Source organism: Lepisosteus oculatus, chromosome 8, assembly GCF_040954835.1.
Source record: "Lepisosteus oculatus isolate fLepOcu1 chromosome 8, fLepOcu1.hap2, whole genome shotgun sequence".
NCBI lineage: Eukaryota > Metazoa > Chordata > Actinopteri > Semionotiformes > Lepisosteidae > Lepisosteus > Lepisosteus oculatus.
This window is the reverse complement of record NC_090703.1, coordinates 15,797,283-15,824,395: the sequence shown is the minus strand read 5'-3', so window position 1 is coordinate 15,824,395 and position 27,113 is coordinate 15,797,283. Positions and strand designations below refer to the sequence as shown.

The 27,113-nt window shown below is 37.3% G+C and overlaps 2 protein-coding genes across 3 annotated transcripts in view; one reads left to right on the top strand and one right to left on the bottom strand.

Moving 5' to 3' along the window:
• The first annotated feature begins 58 nt into the window (after positions 1-58).
• On the top strand, positions 59-13,345 carry thbs1b (thrombospondin 1b). 2 transcript variants are annotated; one of them, XM_015350763.2, is made up of 23 exons: positions 59-277; positions 419-511; positions 756-1,315; positions 1,547-1,622; positions 2,160-2,249; positions 2,514-2,623; positions 2,938-3,063; positions 3,838-3,934; positions 4,815-4,988; positions 5,098-5,274; positions 5,588-5,761; positions 6,129-6,256; positions 6,354-6,506; positions 6,769-6,987; positions 7,149-7,256; positions 7,806-7,965; positions 8,109-8,227; positions 9,105-9,339; positions 9,614-9,841; positions 9,951-10,222; positions 10,417-10,514; positions 10,674-10,813; positions 11,007-13,345. In XM_015350763.2, exons 2-23 carry the CDS (start codon positions 445-447, stop codon positions 11,012-11,014), a joined length of 3,519 nt encoding a protein of 1,172 aa, XP_015206249.2. In that variant the 5' UTR covers positions 59-277; positions 419-444; the 3' UTR covers positions 11,015-13,345. The 2 variants fall into 2 exon arrangements, with proteins under 2 accessions (XP_015206249.2, XP_015206247.2); XM_015350761.2 differs by having other exon boundaries at positions 2,511-2,623.
• Positions 13,346-23,250: 9,905 nt separating this feature from the next.
• Positions 23,251-27,113, bottom strand: part of fsip1 (fibrous sheath interacting protein 1) — a 105,194-nt gene continuing 101,331 nt past the window's right edge. The window contains exon 12 of the mRNA XM_015350764.2: positions 23,251-24,346. Within this exon, the coding sequence (XP_015206250.1) occupies positions 24,101-24,346 (246 nt within the window). The 3' untranslated portion in view covers positions 23,251-24,100. The remainder of the gene's footprint in view (positions 24,347-27,113) is intronic.

The following is a 27,113-nucleotide window of genomic DNA, read 5'->3' as shown; positions in this document are numbered from 1 at the left end:
GCATTCTTAGGAATGTCATGAAACTATTTAAACCGGACTTTCACCAAAGTGCTAATAGTTAGGTTTGAGCATCCGATTAAGTATTGCAAAGAAGTTAGCCAAAAAGAAGAATTCACTGCTACTTTTTCGGGAGTTGTTATTTATTAGACGTGAAGAAGAAAGTGAACTTTTGAGAAACTTGAGGATTTTCTTGCGACTTTCATTCTTTTGGAATTATCTTTTTTTGTGTGCCTCTGAAGAGTTATTATTAAGAGTTATTACTTTCCTTTTTTCCCAGGTAGGTAGATTCATCACATACTTTTTCTATATATTTAAGTCAATACGTATTTCGAAAATATTCTCATACCCACTGTGCAGTATTTCACTGGTATTTTTCTCAATTAATAATCAAAGGTCAAATTTATATTTTATTTTTCAGAAAGACAAATAATAAAGGTTCGCACAATGCAGTTGATAGGGGGTCTCTTTTTGCTCCTAATGGCTTGGAATTGTGGAGCGGCTCGAGTCGCAGGTGAGAATGAAAGCGTGCACCGTTCCCTACATTTTCTAATTCTTCAGTATGCAGCTAGCTTTAAGGTCTTATTCATAATTATATGTAATAATTAAATCGCTACATAAACCTACAGATAAGTGATTTATGTTATTTTTTTATCCTAGCAGACCTTGAGAGCTTTTTCATTCCTTACGGCTTTCGCATTAACAACAAAAAAAGTAAAATGTTATGAATGCAACTGCAATTGTTCTTGTCCCTACAGAAAGCCGAGACGACAATAGTGTCTTTGACCTGTTCGAGAAGGTGCGAGTACACAAGAAAAACAATGGGGTGACTCTCGTGAAGGGCGCAGATCCTTACAGCCCTGCTTACAAGATTTTAGACGCTGACCTGATTCCCCCGGTTCCCGAGACCCCCTTCAGGGACCTAATAGATGCCATTCACACCGAAAAGGGCTTTCTTCTCTTGGTTAACTTCAAACAATTCAAGCGGACCAGGGGCAGTCTGCTGACGGTCGAGAAAATTGATGGCTCCGGACCCATTTTTGAGATCGTTTCTAACGGGAAGGCTAACACGCTGGACCTGGTTTTCTCAACGGAGAACAAGCAGCAGGTGGTGTCCATTGAAGACGCGGACCTGGCGACGGGCCACTGGAAGAACATCACACTGTTCGTGCAGGAAGATCGGGCTCAACTTTTCGTGGGCTGCGAAGAAATCAACAGCTCTGAACTGGACGTGTCCATTCAAAGAATCCTGACTCAGGACGTACCCAGCATTGCCCGCCTGAGGATCGGCAAAGGAGCGGTGAAGGACAGGTTCATGGTAAGATACAAGTGGTTACAGAAGACGAATATTCTGTGTACCCTTGAAAGTGTTTCATTCCAAAAGAGGTTATTAACCATACAGTTTACAGAAAGTAGAATCTAAACAAACGAATTAGCCTGGGGTAAAACAGTAGTTCTAAATATTCTGGATGTTTTCGGGGCAAAAGGACGTCGTTTCTTAAGTAATTAATGATACGAAGTAGTAAACTGATCTTTGTCATTTCCACAGGGTGTGCTGCAGAATATACGCTTTGTTTTTGGAACTACTCTGGATGCGATTTTGAGGAATAAAGGATGTTCCAGATGTAAGTGTGCTTTTTATCTAGGGTTTAATTGTCTCATTCAAGCAACATTCTCGATTACCTTTGTAAGGCACAAATCAAATTTCATGCTGGCATTTCAATTTTCCGAGCTAACTACCAGCAAATAGTACTGTAGCTGCCAGGCAGAGATGGAAACTATTTGTCTGGAACTGTGCAGGAGTAATAACACAGCCAGACGTGCGTATATAAGAAGCAAAATAGACTAATTACGATATACTGTTTAACGAAGCTGACAAGCGCCAAAGATTTCTTGTTTATGAATATTTTAATGCTTTTCTAAACCACCAAAATCGTACTACTGTCTCCAGATCGTACCTACAATCCCCCTTAGGAACTAGTTCAAAACTGCAAATTAGACATACGAGGCACTTTCTGCTTTAGGTTCTCATGAAAACTTAGGACAAGCCAAACTTTTAACAACGCTGCCTTTGAAAAGTAGACCACTACGAGGAACTCAAACTGCATACTGTACGTCTTTATCACGTAGCTTCTCTAAAACTTTTTTGTTTCCTTTTTTAGCACCTTTAACGGATACTATAATTTTGGACAACCCCGTCAATGGATCTAGCCCAGCCATCAGGACTGACTACATTGGACACAAAACAAAAGGTAACTTCATTTAAACACGAAATAGATGCAGATAAACATTAATGGATTTCCTAATAGTTTTGTTATCTCTACTTTTTAAAATATGACAAGAGGATATTTATTATGTTTGTATTTTACTGTTTTATAAAACTAATGTAACAAAAATTGAAAATGCATCTATTTTCCTGTGGCTGTTCCTACACTATGCAGAGTACACACAGGTATATACACAGTATGACTCTGTGGATTCACTGTACACCTTTTTTTATGATTTTGTCCCAGCAGATATACAGTCTGTGTGTGGGTTCTCTTGTGAAGATCTTGCCAACATGTTTAAGGAACTTAAAGGACTCAGTGTCTATGTTCACCAATTGTCAGAAAATCTCCACAAACTGGTAAGAGTCCAGCACCTCTGCAGTTTCAATACATGTAATCCAATTCAAAATGTTCTGCACCAGGTATTTCCGGAATAAGAAGGCTTTGCTTGTTCTAGCTAAGTTCTTATTTTGTGTTGATTTGTTGTAAGTTTTACTTTGCATTCTTGAGTACGTAATTTCGCGTTTAGATGTGCCATTCACCAATACTCAGATGGGACATGTAGGATGCAAAACCTTGACTTTGTGCACAGAAGTCGTAACTAATCAGTTTTAAATCTGAAACTCATACTGATAAATAAATACTTTTTAACATGGGCTCTGTTTTCTTTCAGCATGAAGAGAATGAACTTATCAGAAACCAAATTAAAATCAAGCATGGTGTGTGTCTCCACAATGGCATAGTCTACAACAATAAGGATGAATGGACTGTTGATGGTTGTACTGAATGCACTTGCCAGGTAAATTCAAATGAAGCTAATTCAGACAGACAGTAGAGGCTTTGTAATGTAGCGAGTAATGGGTATGACAGGCTGATGGCAGAATTCCCATAACTAGCACCATTATTAAATGTTTTTTATGATTTGTTTGAAAATAATGTGACAGCTATTATTTGCAGACCCCTTCAGCAGCCATGTCTTTCAATTATGCAAATGAGCATTGAACAGACAAAAAAAAGTTGGTTAAGCAAATACAAGCTGTACTTTGTAGCTTGTAGGTCGAGATTCAATCCAGATTTTACAAATAATGTTACCTACAGATGTGTTTTTTGTTATAATCTGTTTGCCATGCCTCACTGCCTACTGTGTTACCTAACTTGGCAGTCTCTCAGTATTTTGAAGAATCAGCTATTTAATTATAAAGAGTTTACAGCACCAGCCTGCAGCTTAAAGTCTCCAAAAAGTTAAAGGTCTGCAGTGTGTTGGCAGAGTTCTAAGTGGATAAAGCCCTCATAAATGTCATTGGGGTTCACCCCTGTCAGTAAATTCCCCAGCACTGTGCTTTCAGCTTCCTTTTCTGTGCAGTTTGGTATGACCTCCAGCAGGTGCACTAAGCAAAGCCGTAGCTCAGCGGGAGTCACAGATTCAAGCCAAAGATCACTTCTTTGTTCACAACACTGCAATTAGCTTTGATAGAGCCAGTTTGTTTCATAAGTAAACAATTGAGTTCACTCCTCTGCTCACCGGAGTTTAGCCTCAACAAATTTGGTTGATTCCAACATTCTTTTTGTGCAGAATTCTGCCACAGTGTGTCGCAAGATCTCCTGCCCCCTGATGCCCTGCGCTAACGCTACTGTTCCTGATGGAGAATGCTGCCCAAGATGTGGCACACGTAAGTAGAATTCGTGTTTTATAAATGTTTTATAAATAAGCTAGATCGGTTGCTAATGTCTGATTTTGTTGACTATGCATGCTTCACAAATCAATAGACTTTAATATTAAACCTTACTGTTACCTGTTTTCCAAACATCAGTGCTTTGTCTCATTGTCTGAACCCCAGTGTTAGATCTAGTGTTTCTTCAGATATGTTTAAATTAATTATTGGAGGGCAGACAAAGAAAGACCAGACAGGGGAACAAAATTTTCAAACCCAAAAGTACACCTGAAGAAGGCTCCACGGACGAAACGTTGTGTTTTCTTTCTTCTCTTTTCAGCATGGAATAAACCTATTACTTGTTCCCTAAAAGTACAGTCTGCTTAATGCTTAGAAAAATATGACCCCTGAGAAAATTAGATTCCAGTACCAGAAATACATTATTTTTAACTTACAATTTTTTGGTGAATTGTATTTGGTGAATTCAGATCTCTGAAACACTGTGACAGTACTTGGCTTAAATTGGGGGGGAGGAGAGTAATTTGACATTTGAGTCTAGTTTTCACCCTAGGAAAAGTGCAATGAAAATGTTCAAGAGTATGTTTGTTTACATGAAACTGGGTTGATGTTAAATTGATGTACATACTGTACACTCCGATTTTGCATTTCCCAGAAAATCTATATACATATACACCACATACATGAAAAGCTACTGCTAAAATGTGATACTTTGTGAGGACTACTGGTGATATGTCATTTGAAGCCTTGTATGGTAATTACTCTTGATGTAATAGAGCACTGATCTACTTAGATTTCCATATCAATCGTGACTCAAGGAAATACTAACACTTCTCAGATCCTAAAAGAAAATAGAAAGAGCTTTCCATTGTCTTTCCAGCAAGCGACTCTGCAGAGGATGGCTGGTCTCCCTGGTCTGAATGGACTCATTGTTCTGTGTCCTGTGGAAGAGGGATTCAGCAGCGTGGCCGCTCCTGCGATCGTATCAACAACTTCTGCGAGGGCACTTCTGTGCAGACACGGGACTGCTACCTTCAGGAATGTGACAAGCGATGTGAGTCATACTCTGATGACTTCCAAAATCTGTTTTCTTCCCACTTTTTCAGACCGAAATGTGCAGTTGCAACAGTAGTTGAACATGTTTGCTTTCCCTCCCCCTACAGTCAAGCAAGATGGAAGCTGGAGTCACTGGTCTCCTTGGTCTTCCTGCTCCGTTACCTGTGGCACTGGAGTGATTACGCGCATTCGTCTGTGCAATTCCCCGACTCCTCAGATGGGTGGCAAGGACTGCGTGGGAGAGGGCCGGCAGACAAAGGAGTGCAAGCAATCCCCTTGTCCGAGTACGTAGTCGTCAGAAATAAATACACTCCCATGCCTAAATGTGACAAAAGCCCACACTGTTGCGATTCCACACTATAATCCTTGCCTTCCCTTTTGAGACCACAGCAATAATATGGAAACCAAATACCTCAGGAATGCTGTTACATAACTGGGAACATAGGTCTTTTATCTTTTTATCTTACTAGGCAGCAACCTGAAAGAATCTACCTCTTTCAGGCACATTACCAATTAAATGAAAAGGAAATGGATCCCAGTGTATTGTTAAATTTGCTATTCTGATCAGTCTTTATGTACTTTTGCTCTTTTTTTTAGTCAATGGAAACTGGGGACCATGGTCTCTCTGGGACACCTGCACTGTGACCTGTGGAGGAGGTGTTCAGACTCGCAAGCGACTCTGCAATGATCCTGCACCTACATATGGTGGCAAGGACTGCATTGGTGAGGCTGGGGAAACTCAGCTCTGCAACAAGCAGGACTGTCCCATTGGTGAGTAAATCTGGAGAAAACGAATACGTTACTACCGCCCAACAGATTCGGAAGCTCCCCAGTCAATACAGTATTTGTTTCAGGTTTCAAAATAGCAACTTTTTTCAGTTAAGGTGAGGGGCGGTGGTGTTCCTACATCAAACAAAACAATAATTAGTGCTTTTTGCGAATTTGAATAGTAATTCAAATTCCAAACACATCTAACTCAAAAATGTAATATTGCTGTCTTAGAAATATTTCCTCCATGTTGATCTTTAAAAATGGAATGGCATGAAACAAGTCTCTCACTTATATTTGAGGTTTTAGAGATGTTCCGTGCTGCTAGAATATTGTTCTATACTCATGTGTGTGCATGTCTTGTTTTTAGATGGGTGTCTATCCAATCCCTGCTTTGCTGGATCAAAGTGCACAAGCTTTCCTGACGGCTCCTGGAAGTGTGGACCTTGCCCAACAGGTTACCATGGTGATGGAGTCAACTGTGAAGATGTCGATGAAGTAAGCTTCAGGACCCTTTTCTGTCTGTTTGACTAGCAATGAATCTCGCCTCCGTACCATAAAAACAAATTTCTCCTCTACCTCTACCTCTTTTTAGTGTAAGGAGGTTCCTGATGCCTGTTTTGAGTTTAACGGCGTCCACAGATGTGAAAACACAGACCCAGGATACAACTGTCTGCCCTGCCCACCTCGTTTCACTGGCCTACAGCCATATGGTAGAGGTGTGGAGGATGCCACGGCGAAAAAGCAGGTGAGGAATACCCTAAAAACATTGTGCGTCTGTTGCCATTAAGCAGGAAGAGGTTTAATGCCAAAAAAGCTAGAATTCTCACCTACACCATGAAAATGAAATTGATCAGATGTTTGCTGACCAGCAGACAAGTGTCCTATTTCATGATCTAAAGGAAACTTCTGTAGCTTATCATAAAATAAAATAATCAGCATATGCGGTTAAGAGGGCAAGTGCTTAAAAGGAGAAAGTGCGAGAACCGACATGAAATTGTCCTTCCTAGGTGTGCACACCCCGAAACCCTTGCGCTGATGGAAGCCACGACTGCAACAAAAACGCCCGCTGCATTTACCTGGGGCACTTCACAGACCCCATGTTCCGCTGTGAATGCAAGCCAGGGTACGCTGGCAATGGATACATTTGTGGGGAGGACACTGACCTTGATGGCTGGCCCAATGAGGACCTTGTCTGTGTGGAAAATGCCACCTACCACTGCAAGAAGGTAAATCATTCATTTCACAATGCTCTGAGAGCAGGATAGACTTGCCTGTGTTTTTTTTATTGAAAGCTCATTTTACTTCAGACTGCAGATGTCTAAAATCTGTATTAAGTTGTTTTAACGTCTCAGCTCACCTTTTAAAAATGTCCATGTGTCATTTGCAGGACAACTGTCCCAACCTTCCCAACTCCGGACAGGAAGATTATGATAAGGATGGAACAGGGGATGCCTGTGACAGTGATGATGATAATGATGGCATTCCAGATGACAGGGTAAGACATGAACCAGAAGAAATGTTTCTCCTGTAACTTGGTGGCCACTGAGAATCTAGCCCCCTACAGACAACCTAAATGAATGCTTGGCACCACAATTCAGCAGCAGGAAGCAGTAGAGTCGGCCCAAAAAGTTTAATGATCAAGCTTTGTTTTGAGAAGTAAGCCAAGAGCCCAAAGTCTGTACATTCAGGATTCGTGCAAAGAGGAATGAAAAAAGCAGGGGGAAAAATGTTTCAGCAAGCAAACACTAGCTTCCTCAGTCATGCCTCACATTCCAGCACAGAGGTACACTTGAAGCCCAGAGCCAATGATCCATTTAACACGGTAGAAAGTTTTATAGAGGTACTAAAAATATGGTTGTCCTTTTCCTTTAATTTGGTTATTCTGGCTTCAAAACATTCCTTTTAAAGACTGGCTTCTTTTATCTTGTTAATTATTAGCTTAATGTTTAAAAATGTACTTGATAGTCAGCAGTACTCCCAGGGGCTTAGCAAGAGAGGACTTTGAAACAAAACTAAAAAATTCTAAATGCTTTCTTGAAAACAGGACAATTGCCAGTTCATCTATAACCCGAGGCAGTATGACTATGATCGTGATGATGTGGGAGACCGCTGTGACAACTGCCCATACAACAGCAACCCTGATCAAATTGACACCGACAACAATGGAGAGGGTGATGCTTGTGCTGTGGACATCGATGGTGATGGTAAGAAACCATTCTTGGATAGCAACCATACCCCAGTTTCTCCGATCAAGACAATGAATTTAGCTATATCTGAAAGGACAATTTTCTGTTTTTCTTTGTACCCTGTAACTATTAATCTGACCACAATCATGATTATTTTACAGGTATTCTGAATGAGAAGGATAACTGTCCCTATGTGTACAATGTGGACCAGAGAGACACAGACTTAGATGGCGTTGGAGATCAGTGTGATAACTGCCCTCTGGAACACAATCCAGACCAGGTAATTTTTTCTATTCTGTTTTAAATCTCCCAGGCAGTTTGAGAAACATGGAAAATCAGATGTAGAAAAAATAAAAAGTACAATAGCAAATGTGTACTCTACATATGTGGGATCTTTTTGCAACAGTAATGCATAATAAGCAAAAAACTGATTTCTATACTAAATTTAATTACATTTAAATTAATAAACTGTAGCATAACTTTTTACCAAAAAAGTATGAAGTGATGTGTTGACTGCAGGAGAAGAGATATAAGGCATGCAGTCTTATTAATGGGGTATTCAGTTATAAAATGAAAAAGAAAACCATCTTTCATACACTCCTAATTAAAACGTGGGCACACTTGTATGGTCATGCATACCCTGTCTTCACTCAGTTATTTCTGAGCACACCTGTGCTGTTACCTAATCCAGGACAGGAATGTGTACATTTTGTGGAACATGGGTACTTGGTCTCAGGGAAAAATGAGCAAAATGTACCCCACCCTTCTGTGTAATTATTATCTGTATAGTCCTGCCAACTGTAAGGACTTGGAGATTAATAGCCTGAGGGTCATTACTCGAATGCCTGTTAGAAGCACCTTGCAATGCAGAGATGATTTTCAACAGTATGAAATATGCAGCTGGATTGAAAAAGCCTGGCTTGGCACGATAAAACAGACAAAGATTATAGATGCTGTTGAAAAGCTCCAAGACCCATTAGGTGCAAAAAAAGACAGTGTGATAAACATGTATTTTTACAGCTACATAGTGTTACCTGTTCAAAACTCTTTCGTAACTTATTTTACAAAACACATGTGAATACATATACATGTGAATTACTTAATGCAGACAAGCAAGTGGGGTAAAATGAAAAGTAACTCTCTGGTTTATTTCACAGCTTGATGCTGACTCTGATCGGGTAGGAGACAAATGCGATAGCAACCAGGACATAGATGAAGATGGCCACCAGAACAACCTGGACAACTGTCCCTACATTCCCAATGCCAACCAAGCTGATCATGACAAAGATGGCAAAGGTGATGCCTGTGACCATGATGATGACAATGATGGCATTCCCGATGACAAGGACAACTGCAGACTGGCTTTCAATCCTGACCAGAAAGACTCTGATGGTAAGAACTCCGGGCTTAATACTTTCTCTCTAACACTGTATATATCTGTCCCAACAGTTCTTCTAGAAACAGCTCTCTGTATTTTTCTTAAATGAAACTCGCAACTATGCTTTGTTGTTTGTAGTGAGACATTCAAGGCAATAAGTCATTTAAGGTCTTCAGTCTAAACCTCAATAAACATAACTAGTTCACACTCTTAATAAGCACATACATATATCTGTCATACACAAACAGTATCTGTCATTAAAGTATTTGCATTTTTTATCTGTTTCAGGTGATGGACGAGGTGATGCTTGCAAAGACGACTTTGATCAAGACAACGTACCTGACATCTACGATGTCTGTCCTGAGAACTTTGCAATCACCGAGACGGACTTCCGTAAATTCCAAATGGTGCCCCTGGACCCCAAGGGAACTTCACAGATTGACCCTAACTGGGTGGTGCGCCACCAGGGCAAAGAGCTCGTGCAGACCGTCAACTGCGATCCTGGCATTGCTGTTGGTATGTTTACAGAAACTTTACTGTACTATAGGTGATACATAATGGAAGTATTATGGCAATGAAAATACAAGTCATTGTAAAACGTACCTTTTAACTCCTTACTTCTCAGGTTTTGATGAATTCAACGCAGTGGATTTCAGTGGCACTTTCTTCATCAACACCGACCGTGATGATGACTATGCTGGGTTTGTGTTTGGATACCAGTCAAGCTCTCGCTTCTACGTGGTGATGTGGAAACAGATCACACAGACCTACTGGTCTCATACTCCCACAAAAGCCCAGGGATACTCAGGACTGTCCATCAAAGTTGTCAATTCTACCACTGGACCTGGAGAACATCTGCGAAATGCCCTTTGGCACACTGGAGATACTCTCGGACAGGTACATACATTACCTTGGCTAAATGTGATGATATACTATAGCTCCTATAATTGTTCACTTCAAATGACCTCTCATAATTAAATATTATGTTAATAACAGATTATGAAGCTGTAAATATTGTGTTTTTTAATTGGAGGATATTCCAAGAACAGTACTGAAAGTAATTTTGCATGGTTGTGTCCTTTCCCTCTTAGGTGCGCACTCTGTGGCACGACCCTAAAAATATTGGCTGGAAAGACTTCACTGCTTACAGATGGCATCTTACCCACAGACCAAAGACTGGCCACATTAGGTAAGCCTATTTGAGAAACACATTGTGGTTCAGTTATGTCGGTATGCTAAGTATTTCTTCCAGGTTTTTTAGTTATTTATGTAATAAAGTTGAAAAAAAAACATTCCTATCAGTTAAGCAAACAAGTTAATCTCACAACTCTTTCCTTCTCCACTTTAGGGTTGTCATGTATGAAGGCAAGAAAATCATGGCAGACTCTGGAAGCATCTATGACAAGACTTATGCAGGTGGAAGGCTAGGTCTGTTCGTATTTTCTCAAGAAATGGTATACTTCTCCGACCTCAAATATGAATGCAGAGGTAAGGTCCTTAATCATCTTTACTTTTTTATATCTTTAATAATAGCAGTCTTTATTAACATTTAGAACTTTTTACACCATTTAATTTGAAGCAGTGCTGCTAGATGTATACCTCCTAATTGGAGTGGCACAGAACGGAAGTATTTATGGTTATTTTTTAACCATAAGTTAATTTTGCTTCTTTCCCTTTTTAGATACATAATTGCAGAGAAGAGAGTCTTTTTTGGATTTTGCACCTTTCTGTATAAATATGAATATATATTTTAAACAACATCCTGGGACCATTGTTTTCATTATGCTTCCCTCTGAAACGTGCACATTGGTGGAACTAGAGCATGCGATCAGCTTCATGGTAAATTGACGTTGGGAGAAAAACCAGCTGACTGCCAGATGAGCATTTGACCCCTCCACCAAAGCAGGTAGAGCAGACACACCCTTGCTTTACTCGGTCAAGAGATGGCTCTCCGAAGCTCTTCGCCCTGCGAGGGAAGATCTTCCAGCCGTTGACTATGCACTTCAGAACCCGTCTGCATATCTTTTTCCAGATGGAGGTCCCACGGAAAGACTGAGTATTTCCTTTTTATTAAAAAAAGATCAACCTCAGATCTGCTGTGGACTAAATTTTTTTTTAAAAGGACAAATTTGTTCCAGGGATGAAGAAGGCAATAAGACTTTTCCTCTTACGATTAAAAGGGTCAGAGACCCTTGGACTTGATTGTTGATGAACAAAACACCGAGGGACTGTTACTATTGAAACGTATGCGTGTCTGAGTGTGTGTATATATTTTCTCAAAAGAGCCAGCTTGCTTCCCATTTATATATATAAAATACGTATATAATTGTGAAGCTAAGGAGCACTGGTTTTCTGCTCCCCATACACATCTCCTTCAGAGCGTCCCCCTTTTTGAAGAATCCCTTACAGAAATAAATAACAAAAATATTCTTGGCAAATTCAGCCAAATGGATCATATTGAGTAATGGGCATTATACAGCCTAAACACAGTTATTAGTGAACACAGCAGTGGTACTATGGCTGGTGATGTAACTACTTCAGTTCAGTGAACCTAGTATTCTCAGGGTGAGACTTGTTCTCCCTATCAGCCTCTGTTAACAGCAACTAAACATGGCATATCGGATTAAAATGGAGGAGACTGCAAGCCAGGCATAGGGCAGAACCATGAGTCTAAGAGAATGTCCGCCAGTCCAGCATTTTTGTATCAACTGCACAAAATGCATACAATTTAAATGAGCAATACCTTTTCAAGCAAATGTACTGCTTTTGTGTCAAACAATGTTTTTTTTTTCTTCAAATCTGAATTTCAAAGTGACTGGTTTTCAAGCACATTTCTGGACTGGGGAGGGGTGTACATCAGCACAAAGGTTGCCTACCTCTGCAGAACATCATGGTGAAATATAGCAAAGAATGACAGGAAATATCAAAACTAATGAGGCTTTAAAAAAAAACAATACTGATAATAGAACAATTGGGGAACCTGTGTGGAAAAGCCAGTAATGGAACAACAAGTATACAAAAAGATTTAGTTATTTATTGCTGTGTGTTTACTTGTCTTTATGAAGAAGGACTGCTTTAGGAGTGGAACAGATATGCTGGACTATCCATACAGATTGATTTGTAGTCTAGATAAGATGGCAGTATATAAGATTGTAAATAAAAGTCATTATTTATTAACTTTGCTCTGTAATGATGCTCTAACATTTAAGTTGACTTTTCTTTTTTTCTTAATTCCCCATTACCTTTGTAAAAAAACTGGAAACCAGGGTCAATGTCTTCAGCCCTGTATGTTACAGGTTCTGTTAGCATGCAAGATCTGTAGCTTTCTCCTGTCAAATCTTCCCCAACCCACCTTTTCAAAACAGCAACCTATTCAGTGCATCTAGAGGCAGTGTTCTTCTGCACGGTATGTTTGACCAGTGTGCCTGTTCTTTTTTTATTAAGGTTTGAAAAAATAACAAAGGAAAACTTTGATGTACAATTATTACCTCATTATTGTTTTATAATGAAAACAAAACACAGTTTGGATATAGCAACAGAAAACAATTTGGTTAACTTCTTTTAACGCTACTGTAGTAAAACAAATGCTGTACATAGTATAAAAACATATTTTTGCAGATAAATATACCCCTTTCCCCAAGCATTAAGAAATGGAATGGGAGACTGTTTTATAAATGTTGTGCTTTGTGTTTGTCCAAAGCTTTTTTTAATGAATAAATTATTGTTCAGTTTCTCTATGCTATTTGTAACAGGTAATTTCATAATTGTGTAGATATATGCTATTTAAAATAATTTATCAGGAAACATGACCCAGAGTGAGTGTTTCTGTCTGTATAAACTGTTTGCACACTGATGTGAGGATGTTTTGTTCTGTTTTTTTTTTCTTTTGTTTTTACTATTAGAGATGCTTGTCTGTAAACATTTTTACCAGTTTTACAATACAGAAACATGCTGTTTTTACTCATATCATTTATTTTGTAACATACAATGGAACAATAAACAGAGTTCAGGAAAAAGTAATATTTCTGAAAATGCCTCTCTTTGCACAACTTGGATGTTACGTTTTGTTACACCTTTGCTTAATCTGCGTACAGACATTTAACTGCACTTCACAAGCTTTTTAGTCTGTAATGAAGTAATTTTCTAGCTGTTGGAAGAATTGTTCTTTTCAACATTATACAAGACGGACCTTGTGCCCTAGCATAAAAGGCAAAAAGGACATGTAAGAAAATTGTAATCTGTGAGAACATAATGAAGAATGTACTGTACACATAGACAAAAACACAGGCACCCTATTCAATCTAAAAACGTTATCAAAGTGTGCTTAATTGCAAAGTTAATTCCAAATGAATTTCAAAATTTAGCTTCTAAGTTTACTAAACAATTTTAGTGCTCTGTAGAAATAAATTTCATAAAGAGCTTGTCAATACTGTAGTTATCACTAAAAAGTCATGCCCTAAAGCACAGTTGATATGTACAGTATAATGCAGGATTCATAGTTATTCCGATTTTCCTTGATGTTTTAATGGTACAGAACTGAACACAGTAAGAAAAAAACATTGCTAGAGATCTGTAACAGCAAAGCAAAGTCTAGAGAACACATATCTGGGCAACACATTAATTTACTGTATAAGACAATATCAACTCTATAAAATACTCAAGACAAAATTCCATAGTCTGAGCTGTGCTGTCTTGAGTCAAATCAATTTTAGTATCACATCAACATAAAACCCTTTACTATAGCACACAATGCAACATCTCAATACCCATTGCATCATGATAGCAATTTAACAAATATAAATGTAAAAGTTGTACAACGTTAATTCCACGGGTACACTGCAACATGAAGGTAATGCTAGTGAGTCAGTTCCCAGCAAATGTCTTTTAGCAAACCTAATACTGCAGCTTTGGGATTTTCATCATCTAGTAATGTAGATAAAATAAAGTCATGTTTTTAGCATAAACATCTAGTGCCTTCATTCAGACTGAACCCGATGAATCTGATTCCTACCATTAATTCATGGGCAGCCAGTTGGCTCCAGAACCCATTCTTACTTCTCCTGCCAGTTTTCGAGTAGGCCACTGACTTTCATTCATCGAAGCCCCACCAAGCATTCCATTTCTCTGTGCAGACATCCAGCAGGATACCACTGCTAATTCACTGAGTGTCCATTTGGCCTCCAAGCCACTCATTTCTGATGCTTGCGGTGATTATCCCTTATCCAGGAATGTCACTACTGTAAGTTTGCAGCCGTACAACTGACCTCCAGATCAAGCACTCTCATTTTATTTTACCCTACATCCGCTCAGCTAGCTGCCATGATCAATTTAGTTAATTCTTTGTGCGTCTTTCACGCACACATTTCTTGACAGGGTTATGGCGAATGACCTTCTAATCGGACATTCCCCGCATCTGATCCTTTCTCTGAGCTACAGTATTTGAACTCTCTGCAGTTTTTGTACTAGTTTGTAGCTTTTCGATTTGATTTGTCCCTCTTAATGCACATATACAATATGTATTATACTGTATATACTGTACAGTCAGCTTTTGCCTAATGGAATCTGCCAGTCTTTCCTTTCTCCTTTGTCTTGTCCAAGATGACAAAAATTAGACTCTTACAAATGCCTAGTTAGTTTTTGTTGAGGAAGAACTTATTTATTCATCCAAAATCTGAAGGATGATGACTTTATTATAGTGTATAACACTAAAAGATTACAATATTATAGTAATATGGTATAGTAACTTGACATTTTTGTTCAGAAACCCTCTGCACAATTCAAACAAATTTAAAATCTAAAACACCATATCATATATACTGTACATAACATTGCTGTGCACTGAGCAGAGTTCCAGTTTTTGGGAAAGGTGCTGACTACAGTACCTTACACAGAGAATGCTATTATCCCTTTTCTTAACCTCTCAGAAACCTTAAGTTTATAAATTGCATTATTTAAAAAAATATTTAAAATATGAATTCAGTCCAGAATTTAAGGACATGAAAACGTCTAGTTTATTGTTTTAATTTTCCCTGCCTTTGCCCTTCATTTGCTATTTTGAAGAATGCCGGAAAATGCAACTTTCGCTTTAATTTAAGAGGACAATGTGTGGAACAATTCATCTTGAGATTTTCAAAAGCCAGCTGGCCCCAATTTAGACACTACATATGACAAAGTATGAGTTTTAACCTTACTACTGTATGCCATACTGTACATTTTGGTTTTGTCCCACACCATTCATATTTTAGAAGACTACCCAAATTTCAAAAATGGTTATTGTTCATTTCTAATTTGTTGACGTTAATTTTAACAATTGTGGCATACTCAGGGAAGCAGAAGTGATCTTTTTTGGTATTTGAAAACAGAGATGCAAAACTCAGCTGTAAGGTTGAAAAGACAACACTCTTATCCAAAACCGCAAAGCGGCTTTTTTCCAAGCTTTAACTGTTCTTTCTATCAGTAGCCTGGCAGCTAAATCAAAAGAAAAAAATCCAAGACACTTCAAAAACTTAAAAAAAAGCCTTTAAAAGTACACATGCCTATCCATCAGTCTCTCCGTTTTCCCTCTGATCAATACATCTTGGAAGCTCTGCCCTGCTCTTGGACAGCAGATGTTTACAACCAACTTAGAAGCATCCTAACAGCCTTAACTGTCACAAGACCGATTGCCCAATTGCATTTCTCCAGCTGGTCAGGTGATTGAGGATGGCAGGTCATTCCCCATTGTTCTGTGGTGAATGTGGTGAAGGCAACAATCACCATCTTGTCTCAACCTACGGCCCTCTTACAGAATTGTAGCACTTAATTTACGCATTAATTTGTATTTGTTACAAGCCACTTTCAACCCCCCCATTTAAAGCATACTAGGAATTTTGGGGTTATGGCCACCTTACTAACCTTTTAAATAGAAGCATAGAATTATGGGCGAGATACAGTAGATAATTGTAACTTTGTATGTGTTGCTATGCAAACATTTATGTAGAAGTAGTGATTGGAGTGATATTTTTATTTATCGCCTTTTTCACATTTTTTTGGTATTGTGGTTTGATCCTTAAAAGTTATATACATATATAAACAACTGAGGGAAATATAAAAAATCTCATAGGAAGAGATGGCGTAGTGAGTCTATAAAAAAAAAGTGTTAAAGATCTTCAGTCCTGAAATCCATTGATTTCTTTTATATGGACGTCTCACTTTGAAATTTTCCATTTTTTTTCCGATTTGATTTGTAGAAACAGTGGTAAATCTTGTATGCTTTATGTCCCAGGAAAATGTGAATCAAAGAATCTCTGACAGTGCTGCTTTTTGTTCCTAATTCTCTTGAGCTGTGAAGACATTATGGTTAGAACTGAGAAAACACATGAAATACATTAGTGCTTCTAGTGATGGCTCATTCTCTGGAGTTATTTATGTATCGTACTTTTTATTTATATCAGTCTTGTAGGCACTATGGATTTTCTAGTGTGTTGAAGCAGTATTTTATCAACAGTATAAAAACTGGAATGAACATTATCTTTTTATTCTTGTAAGGGGAAATGTTTGTTGTACCATATTTTATGTAAGTTATGTGCTGGTATAACATTTTACAGTATTTATTTTCAGGTCTTCATTTCCAGATGTGTGCCTGTCCAGTCTTTACTCTCTTAGATCAAACTAATGGCTCATGAGTGAGTCTTTGCCTGGAAAGTTACCATGGTGATAGAATCAAATGTGAAGTTATTGATAAAGTAAGACCTTTTTAGGTGTTTGTTTAGTAATACATTTAATTTAAGTGCTATAAAAATAATATATATACTGTATCTCATCTGCCTTCTCTTGTTTGATACCTCTTTCAAGGGTAACCAAAAGATGGAAAAAAATCATAACTGGGTTAGAATTACTGACTTACCCAATTTAGCCAGACTATAGCCACTTACTGAAAGTGCAGAGAATGGCACAGCAAGAGCAATCCGAAAAGAATGTCAAATGTACATTCTAAAAGGTAGGGTACAGAGATTAAAAGAAGACATGGCTGTAACCACAATTGACCACAAGTAAAAAATAGCTGTAAATTTTACTATAATCCACATACTGTATACACTGAGACATTTTAGCACACTATGCTGCATATACCTGTATACCGCCAATCAGTTGTAGAATAAGTTGTATTCCATGACTTCAAGGAAAATGCATTGTATAATCAGGAAACAAGTTAACCAGTTTAATTAACCAATATAAGCAAGTGTTGAAAGGCTAAAAAGAAGCTTATAAGCAATATTTGAACTGGCATACAAAATGTTCTTTCTATGTGATTACACCACAAAACCCTTTCATTGATGGGGGTCATACTGTAATAAAAAGACCTGAAACTACCTGGATAATGTCATCAATCCCATGACCCACTGTAAAAACAAACTGGGATACATACAGGAAATTGATGAAGTTGCAGATAGGATCCTAATCAATGGCCAAACAAGAAAGTTTTGTGACATTGTGTTTAAAACTGTGTTTACCATTTTGAAAATGACTGCATTGCAGCAGGTGAATTTGGGTGCTTGATCAATACTTAAAAAAATCGAATAATTGAAATGTATCCAATTCTCTTACATTCCACATTACTTAAAGAATGCATATCCTGAATTTTCACCCAGGCTGATAAACAATTAGAGCTATTATTTGCATTATACCTTACAATGCAATGACAATTAAGATAAATTAAATTTAATTTTTTGCAGACATCTTCAGGAAAGATAATCCTGCCTTTTCGTTTCTGGTTCCAATGAACATATGTCATTTGTAGGGTAAGGATACCAACCTTTCAAACTGTGGAAAAGGAGATGAAGTGGCATTGTAGCAAATGACATAGTAAGACATTAAAAAAATCTGTCTACCCATCCATGATAAAAATTATATTCAGGGATTCCTCCTCACACTACTGTATACCTGTATGGACTTGTGGAGATGGAAAATTTATCAGCATTTAAAAAGTACATAGTAACAATTGAACCACAAGTTGAATTAATTTATCAAGACAATATTGATTAGCAGACTACAAGACAGAAATCAATAATAATTAATTTATTTAATATTGCTTACTCAAAATAAATTCCTGTTTTATAGCTTGTAAAGGGTATGATGTAAGTAACCTGTGATTATGAAGCACTTTTTCTTACAGTTCTATAACACCTTCAAAACATTATTGAAATGCCTTTCCAAATTCTGTTTGAAATTCACTTGCTACTGAATATATCACTGCTGTGTGCTTGCTAAAATAAAGCTACTTTTTGAAGTAGCTTTTGAAGTGTTTTAAATTGGAATACTCAGTCATAAAACTGAACAAAAACTGTAAAAAATCCCTAATTAAGAAAGCATGGACACACTCATATGATCACGCATACCTTGTCTGCATTCAGTTCCTGCTGAGCACACCTGTGCTGTTACTTAATCCAGATCAGGAATGTGTACTTATGGAACACAGGTACTCAGTCTCTAAAAAATGAGCAAAATGTACCCATCATGTCTACTGTCTACTGATGAATATCTGTCTAGTCCTGACAGCTGCAAGGACATGGAGATTTACAGATACAGGGGCATTACTTAAAATTCTGCTGGAAGCAGAGAGCCATGCAAAGGAATGGCAGATAACTGTCTGAGTATGACAAATGTGACAAAAGTGCATGGGAAAGGTTCTCAGCAGGATAAGAATATGACAATTCTTAACACAGCAAAAAGTGTAAATTATACACATAAAGTTGACAGACTTCTGCCAGTATGGGCTGAGAGAGAGCTTCAAAACAGTGTTGATGCATTGCTTCATTCACAAAAATAACAAACACTTGCAAAGTCACAAACACAAACCTAAAACTTAACTGAAATGAAACTTCCCTGACAGCCTTCTTAAGGATTTCTAAGGTTTTACCAGAGCAGTTACTGTAACTTGACTGATTGTCCAGGCATCTGATTTTGCAGTTCAAGTGAATCAGCTCTCCAATTAGATGGGACAGCCCAAAACTGTCGCAAAAACACTCAGAACATATTTAGCATAGCACAGTTTATATAGAGATAAAACATTAGAAAGACCTGATTAATTTAATTAGAATTTCTACAAGGAATTCCGACATCCAAAACCACATTGTAATTTCTATCCCCAAGGCCATCAAAGAAAACTTCTCTATTTTGCACGATAACCTTAAAACTGGAACTTTTTTTGCAGACCCGCAATTATCCCATAATACTGACCATCTCATCTACACACCCTTCTTGTCCACAGTTCCCTTCACCGTCCACAGCAGGCAACAAAGCCAGGCACTTTGTATTGGGACAGAAGCCATTTTCTCACCTGCAAATACAGTACAAATCCACACATACAGTCTACAGGGCTCTTCTGGCCATTTCAAGCACCCAGAGGGGTTCATTTTTGTCCAGCAATCTTGTTTACTGCTTCACTTACAAACAGCACCCTGACATTTACATTGGCAAAACAGAAAGAAGACTGGCTGACTATGATAGCATTTCAGAACAGTGAGAATCAAACATTCTCTCAGCAATAGTTCTCCATTTTGTTTTCCAAAATGACACCAGAAGACAAAATTACTCTGAAATTAGGTTCAAACCTTTCCTCAGCTGTTAATAAAAATGCATTTCTAACCCTGACTATTCATTTACAGATTGTGGCCATTTATACTTACACAATAATTAAATTCCTAGATTTCTGTCTCTTTGGACCCAATTTCTCAATTCCTATGGCCTATTCTCACTTTCTTTTTCTTTTGTCCTCTTCACCCATTTCTTTGCCTCATATTTCAGCTCAATTTCCTACACATCTGAAGATTGTTCCCCAACCAAAACATTGTATTTTTTCAGACTGGAATCTACCTCTTCCTGTTCCTAATTAATTTAATATTATCATTAATTGAATTTGACACCGATAATATTGAAAATGTAGTTTGGGAAGCCCAGTTTTATATTCCTCTTTTGAACACACAGTTTTACATCTGTACAATGTATATGAAAAATTAACAATATTAAGTTAGTTGTATCACTGGTTCCTAAATTAAAAATATTCACTTTTCATGCTCTTCATGTGTGTTAAGAATAATTCAAACTAAATTTTTTTAATCCAAAACTTTGGAATTTTGTTTTCACAGACTACATCTGGATCACACTGTTTGGAGACAATGACAGCAGCAACCAAGAATGATAAAAAAAAAGCTATTGGAACAATCTGAAGAGTTGTCTCTACATTCACAATGCCAATTGGGATGAACTGGACAAAGACAGCAAAGCATGATGATAACAATGATTGCATTCCGGATGATAATGTCAAAGACAGATTGACTTCAATGTTGACTAGCTAGACTCCAATGATGAGAACACCATCTGCTACTATAATTTAGCAGGAACAAAGAGAAAATTAAAGCAAAACTCCTCAATGAAGCAAAGCTTTTCAAAGATTTAATAGAGCATGGAGGCTACAATCCCTGTACTGTCTGAAAACACACAAAACAGCAACAGAGAAACTGAGTTTTGTATTACTGTGCAATACAGAGTGTGTCATCTCAGTACTAAAGTCCAGTCTACAAGTTAGTTTTCTGAAATAACCACTTAGAAAATTATTTTTACAGTTAATATATATATACTAACCACTAACTACTAAGCTTGTCTTCAACTAACAATCTGAGGTTAAGAGACATCCGCAAAGAATTAGATTTATACACTATATATTTATTAATGTCAAAACATTTTTGTACACCAATTATGGTACTAAGTTGTGTAACACACAAGATTATGATGGACTAGTAGCAAAACAAAACCTACCCCCCAACTACAAGTTCTATAGGTCAATATGGTATTACATATGGTATTAGAGTAATTACATTTACTTTCATTAAATAGGGCTGTGCACATACACATTACACATTGTCTGACTAATTGTGTCACAAGAAATGCCCCCACTCCCCATAATCTGCTTTCATCCTTTAGTTCCTCAACTGCAATGCTGTTTTTCTTGATAAAAACAACAACTGCTGAATACTGTAGGTTTGTGAAAAAGGAGTATAGCATTCAGGGTTTTCTTTTACAGATTCCACATTAGCAATTAAATGGTTTATTATGGATGCATGAGAACACACACTCGGGCAATTTAAATCACTGCAACCTTCTTTACCTCTCAGGTCTTAAACTGCAGGGGGGTTGTTTCTTTGTCTTTGGATGAACATTTGGTTCTAATATGAGGCAGCTGTAGGGTGTACTCAGGAGTGTTAGTGGATAAATAAAAACAAGATGTTGCAAATTGAAGCTACTGCAAGGAGCACTATTGAGATAGACTAGTGTAACCGAATTTTGAAAAACATTGCATCTCATTTTGTATTTGTTACATCAGCACAAACACTACATTGCTTTCTACTTACTAGTAAAGACAATTTTTTAAGAAAACATTCCATAAACCTATTTGGGAATTGGCAGCAAGAGCTTCCTCTGTTGAGGAGACAATTATATTTTTGGAGCACATCTGTTCATGTATTATGCTCTGGGCACAAGCATAATTCTTGAAGGTAGTTTAACTACTAACCACCAAATAGGCTAGATGGGCTGAATGGCCTCTCATCTGTAACTTTTCTTATGTTCTTATGAGTACGCAATCTCACATCCATAAAATTAATCCAAGCTGTTAATCCAAGACATGCTTCAGCCACATCAACAGGAAAGTGTGGCAAAAGTTCACAATAGCTCCCAATGCAGTCAAAAAACATGAAAACATAAAAATACATTAGTCATTAAAAAGAAGAGTCTTCAAAGAACTTCATAGTTGCCATAACTTGCACATTTCTTTTCACAGTAGGAGAGCAGCATGTTTCCTATAGCTTTTGGACTACAAGCATTAAAGTAGAGAGTTTTTCAGTTGTTGCTCTGAGTTTACAGTTAATGTGTGTGCTTAAATGGCTGAATGGGATTATATTTAAACAAGCAGGGAGTTTTGATTTTCATCTCACTCAAATATATTGGTGAAGTCAGGTGATTAGCTACAACTGTACTGCTGTATAACTGTAGAAACTACAACTGGTTACAGCATAAACAGTTGTAATTTGAATGCCATATAATAAAACTGTTTTCTCCTATGAAATTAAGAACCGCAGTTACATTAGCAAAAGATTGCAGTAGTTTGACAGATGGGATAAAATGAGCAATTCACTATTTATTGTGCTTTAAATTTATTTAATGCGTCTTCATTCTCTGAATATGTGCTTTTTCATTCAGTCACAGACTGAAACTTTTAAAAGTGCCATGTATTGCTGAAGAGGAACTCTAGTCAGACAGTTACATAGTCTGCATGCTTATGTGCTACCTTTTGACCACTGTAAGTACTGAAATACATAACACAACTTTATATGTATACTTTACAGTGTGCTGACTCACAGATTAAAAGTAGGGCAGCTCTTATTGGATAGAACTAAAAATACAAAGGTGTGCAGGGGGAATACCAACTATTTTAAGATCCTTAGACCACCTACTACAATTGGCAATCAACAGAAAGTTGTTGCCAGCAGGAGACCACAAAACTATGTTTCTTGGCTTTGCCCACTAGACTTCTACCCTGCTCACCTGTTTTTTTGAAGCAATGTAGTATAAATCTTGCCAATTGTCAGTTGTAATCCATGTCCTGTGTTTTACAAAGTTTTCTTACATACAGTGTGCATAGTTGTAACAATTTCTTATTGATGTGTAAGCAAGGACATTGAAAACCATAACCCATATTGTAAGTAGATTTTTTTTGGGGGGTGGAGAAAAAGTCATAGCAATGAAACCATAACTATGCAAAAAAGCAAAGCAATACACTTGTAAACGCGTAAACGCTGCAAATAAATTTACAGATAATAATAACAATATGCTAGTTAATATCACCTCAGCAAGAAGATACATACCTTCAACTGACCCATCTACTTTACATCTTTTTATACTTTTTAATGTTGCAAATAATCCAATTCAAATTAACGTACATGCATTTGCAACAAATGTAAACCAATCAATAAATGCTAAATATTATGCTACAATAGTAGGCATTGAGGATAGAAAAAAAACATTTCAACCTAGTATTACTTCATTATGAGTATGAGGCTGGTCACCTGTTAAGGCTGGTATGTGTGGAATGTCTGCCTCTACAGACAGCCCATTGCCAGTGTCAGTGCTATAATAAGGCAGGTTTCCCGCCCATGACAAGGGTGTGTTTAATCTCTTTGTGCTGTGCACACCAATCATGTATGACCTCTCATTAGCACAGCAGTCAGAAATCACCTCCTTCTCTCTTGGCCTTCCAGTCTCTCTGTTGTTTCTCTTTTCCAAAGGACAGAAATACTTGCTATCTAAAATTCTAGTTGCTTAAAAAAAGACAAATATTTAAATAATAAATCAAAGTATAGTATAACAGTATAACTATAAAAGACTATTTTTAATTACCTTTACATTTTTAGAAATCAGTTAATCTGAAACCCATCTAATAAGGTAAAGGAAGTACTTTTAAAACAGTACATTCCCCGGCCAAAACACCCCTTAAAAGGATTTCACACTTTCAAAAAAAAAGTATATCTTATGTGTCACATACTTTCCTCACCTCTTTCAAACAATTCACTAACATGTTTTAAGGCAGCAAATAAATGCATGAATCGTTTCTATTACCTTAATGTTCCAATCTGACATTACAAAAATTAAAAGTGTACCCATATGTTGTATGTGTTTATCTTCAATGTTGCAAGACAACCTTTCAGCCATCATCTGTCTCTGTTATGAGTCATCCTCATGGCACTATGGACTCTCTGAATCTCCGTATTTGCTTGTTTCGGAAGAGTAAACATTCTGCAGCAGCTGAGAGGGGGTAGATAGTGAGAGTCTTGAACTACTCTTTGATGATGAGCTGGTGCTTGAGATGGCTGAGACAGAACCCGCACATAGGTCTTCTAACTGGTCAATACTTTCTGCCCTCTTCTGGGCCTGGATGCAATCCTCCAGAAGAGATTTTAACTGGAATTCAGTTAATTTGGGCCTTTCAGGCTACAAAAGAACAAAGAAATGAAGCTTAGCACATCATAATCATATGAATAGATCATAGAGCAGTATTTCTCTAAGCACTCTTCTCCATTTGAACACATAATTGTACAATTCCTTCAAACAACAGTGAGGTAGAATCAAGCAAATTTATATGTAAAATAACATATACATTCATTTTTCCTATATGTCTTTTTTGTCATGGTGGTGCAGTGATTAGCATTACTGCCTCGCAGTACTGGGCCCAGGATTCAATTCCAGACCTGGAGAGCCATCTGTGTGGAGTTTATATGTTCTCACCATGTTTGTGTGGATTTGGCCCTGGTGTGAGTGCATGCATGTTTGTGTCTATACTGTATATCCTGCCTTGTGTCCGTTGCTTTTTGTTCTTTTGGTCTATCAAAGCTGATAGCAAAAAAGCAATGTAATAATTAAACAGGTGATAGACTCCAGCAGTTGCTGGTACTCTTTATCCCACTGCATTTACATTTAATGTTTTATGGATCAGTGTTTTGACTAAGGTACGCAATGCACAGGCGGCTGCAGGCATTACTCTGCTTTTTCCAGGTTTTCTTCTCTGCAATGGAATATGTGTAGGTATTTGAAACATGAAGTTCTTTGGTCATTACAGAATCCCGACAGTTTAGAAGATTGGCTGGTTTTCAAAGCTAATAGCTGATACATCCTGAACACTTCCATTTGGAAAACAGGTGGTTTTCTTGACGATACATATAAAAAAAACCTTTTACACTGCCGTCAGAACAGCCTGTTTTTGGAATAGCAATCTTTCACATAAGCAGATCATTGCAAAAGGAAGTTTTCTTGATGACAGCTGAAATAGCACAGCCATTACGTCTGAGGCTGGAATGCAACATTTAAAAGAAAGTGTAGTTGTGAGGGATACAATTAAACCTTTGATCTCATTTGCAAACCAAATACTTTGTCACATATACTGTATGAATATAACTATATTCTGTACGGTATATAATAATGAGGAATTCTTGATTGAACCACATACTGTATTTTCCTACTGTAAAAGTTAAGCTTCTCATATCACTCAAAGACAAACTAATCCTACTACCTACAGAAAATAAAGTAATATTATACAAATATTTTGACCATCAAAAATTCTATTCTAGTTCCATATTGTACAAATATTTTTAATTCCATCAGAAATTCTATTTTTTGTCACATTTTAAGTCTATTCCAAATCTTTTCCATACAACCTGTCACTTTCTAGGTATCTCCTTGATTTATATGGGTTGTCTTCATAATGGGTCTGTTTTTTAAATGTCGTATACTGTTACAGTGTCTGCCCTGAAACATAAATTCTTTCCTGAATTCTCACGCAAGGTGCTGTTCCATTACTAATGCTGTGGTTTTTATTCAGATAATGATGTACAGTACACAGAACAAAAAAAGAACAGGAGTTAAAGTGTATCTATATAGTCCAGTATCTTCCCCTACAATAAGACAGCTAGCTTGTAGCTACAGGGAAATGTTTTTTTTGCAAAAAATTGTTTTCTCTTTCTTATTTAATAGTTATACACTTAATTTATTTTTCATTAAAATTATTTTTTAAAATCAAAACTAATTTCACAGGGTATTTTGAAGAATGTGAACAGATCATTATACATAATTGTGTAACCAAGTCCACTCTCAGTTTGGGTCTTTGAAGACAAAGTTAAAGAAAATGGTTGCAACACAGACACCATTTGTTACAGACCTGTTGGCTCCCACTTCTGATGTTACGAAGATCAAGTAAATCTATTTTTATCTTATCTTTAACATGCAAACCAGACTACACAATAAAATATTTTATTATATTTTTTAATTAGAATACAGTATTTTATATGACTCTTGCAATGCCGCACTATATGAAATGTCATAAGATAAATGTGCCATTTCCAAAACAAAAATAAAGAAAACATAACTGAAATAATAATGTTTGCTTTTAATGAATAGCATCCAGACAGTGTTGTGTAGTGTTGGTAAAGTGTGTAATGGTACAAGACCACTGCAAAGTAAATTCTGACATTTACACTTCACGACTCAAATTCAGAAATATTCCTACAAATGTGCCCCAGCTACACCTGAAAATAAACTGCCTAATGAAACCTGAGAAACAGTTATCTGCTTGTCTCTTCTGACAATGATTTAAAAGAGTCTTCAGTGCTAATGACACGCTGTAAAAATCAAAAGAGAGGGGAGGACAAGTTGTCCATTCAGACAACAACCTATAATTACTTGGAGAGAAGGGAGTTGTTCACAGCACAGCTGACACAGGACATTGAGTTCAATCTCAAGTATTAGGCTTCTCAAAAGCAGGACCTCCTGAACAAATTCCTGGCACTGGCATCATCATTTCTGGATACCCCTGCTGTTGTCAGCTGTCCCCCAGGGTCCTGCTTCTTGCTTAGGGACTTGACCTTCACCCTCTACAGGAAGATCAGCACTTTGTTCTGAGACCTGTCTCAGAGCTCAAGATCTCTAGGAGGTGTTTCTTCTTGGAGGAGTGTGGAGTGAAAATGAAAAAGTCTTCTCAAAGTTCACCTTCTAAGGATTTACAATATGTCAAGTGGGCAGGTAGTCTCACATTGCTCTTTTTAAATTATTGTTGAATCACAGAATTACAGTCAGCACGGCATGCCAGAATTGTATAACATCAATGGAATTATCATCAACTACACTTCTTATTGTAAGTTGTAGTAGAAGTAGTAATGGTAGACAAATTAGTAGTATTACATTTATTGAAATTATAAATTCTGCTTAT

Coding starts and splice junctions, on each gene's coding strand:
- thbs1b (XM_015350761.2), top strand. CDS start 445: ATGCAGTTGATAGGGGGTCTCTTTTTGCTCCTAATGGCTTGGAATTGT. Junction 1,316..1,546: donor CGGTGAAGGACAGGTTCATG/GTAAGATACAAG, acceptor TCATTTCCACAG/GGTGTGCTGCAGAATATACG. Junction 6,257..6,353: donor ACTGTGAAGATGTCGATGAA/GTAAGCTTCAGG, acceptor ACCTCTTTTTAG/TGTAAGGAGGTTCCTGATGC.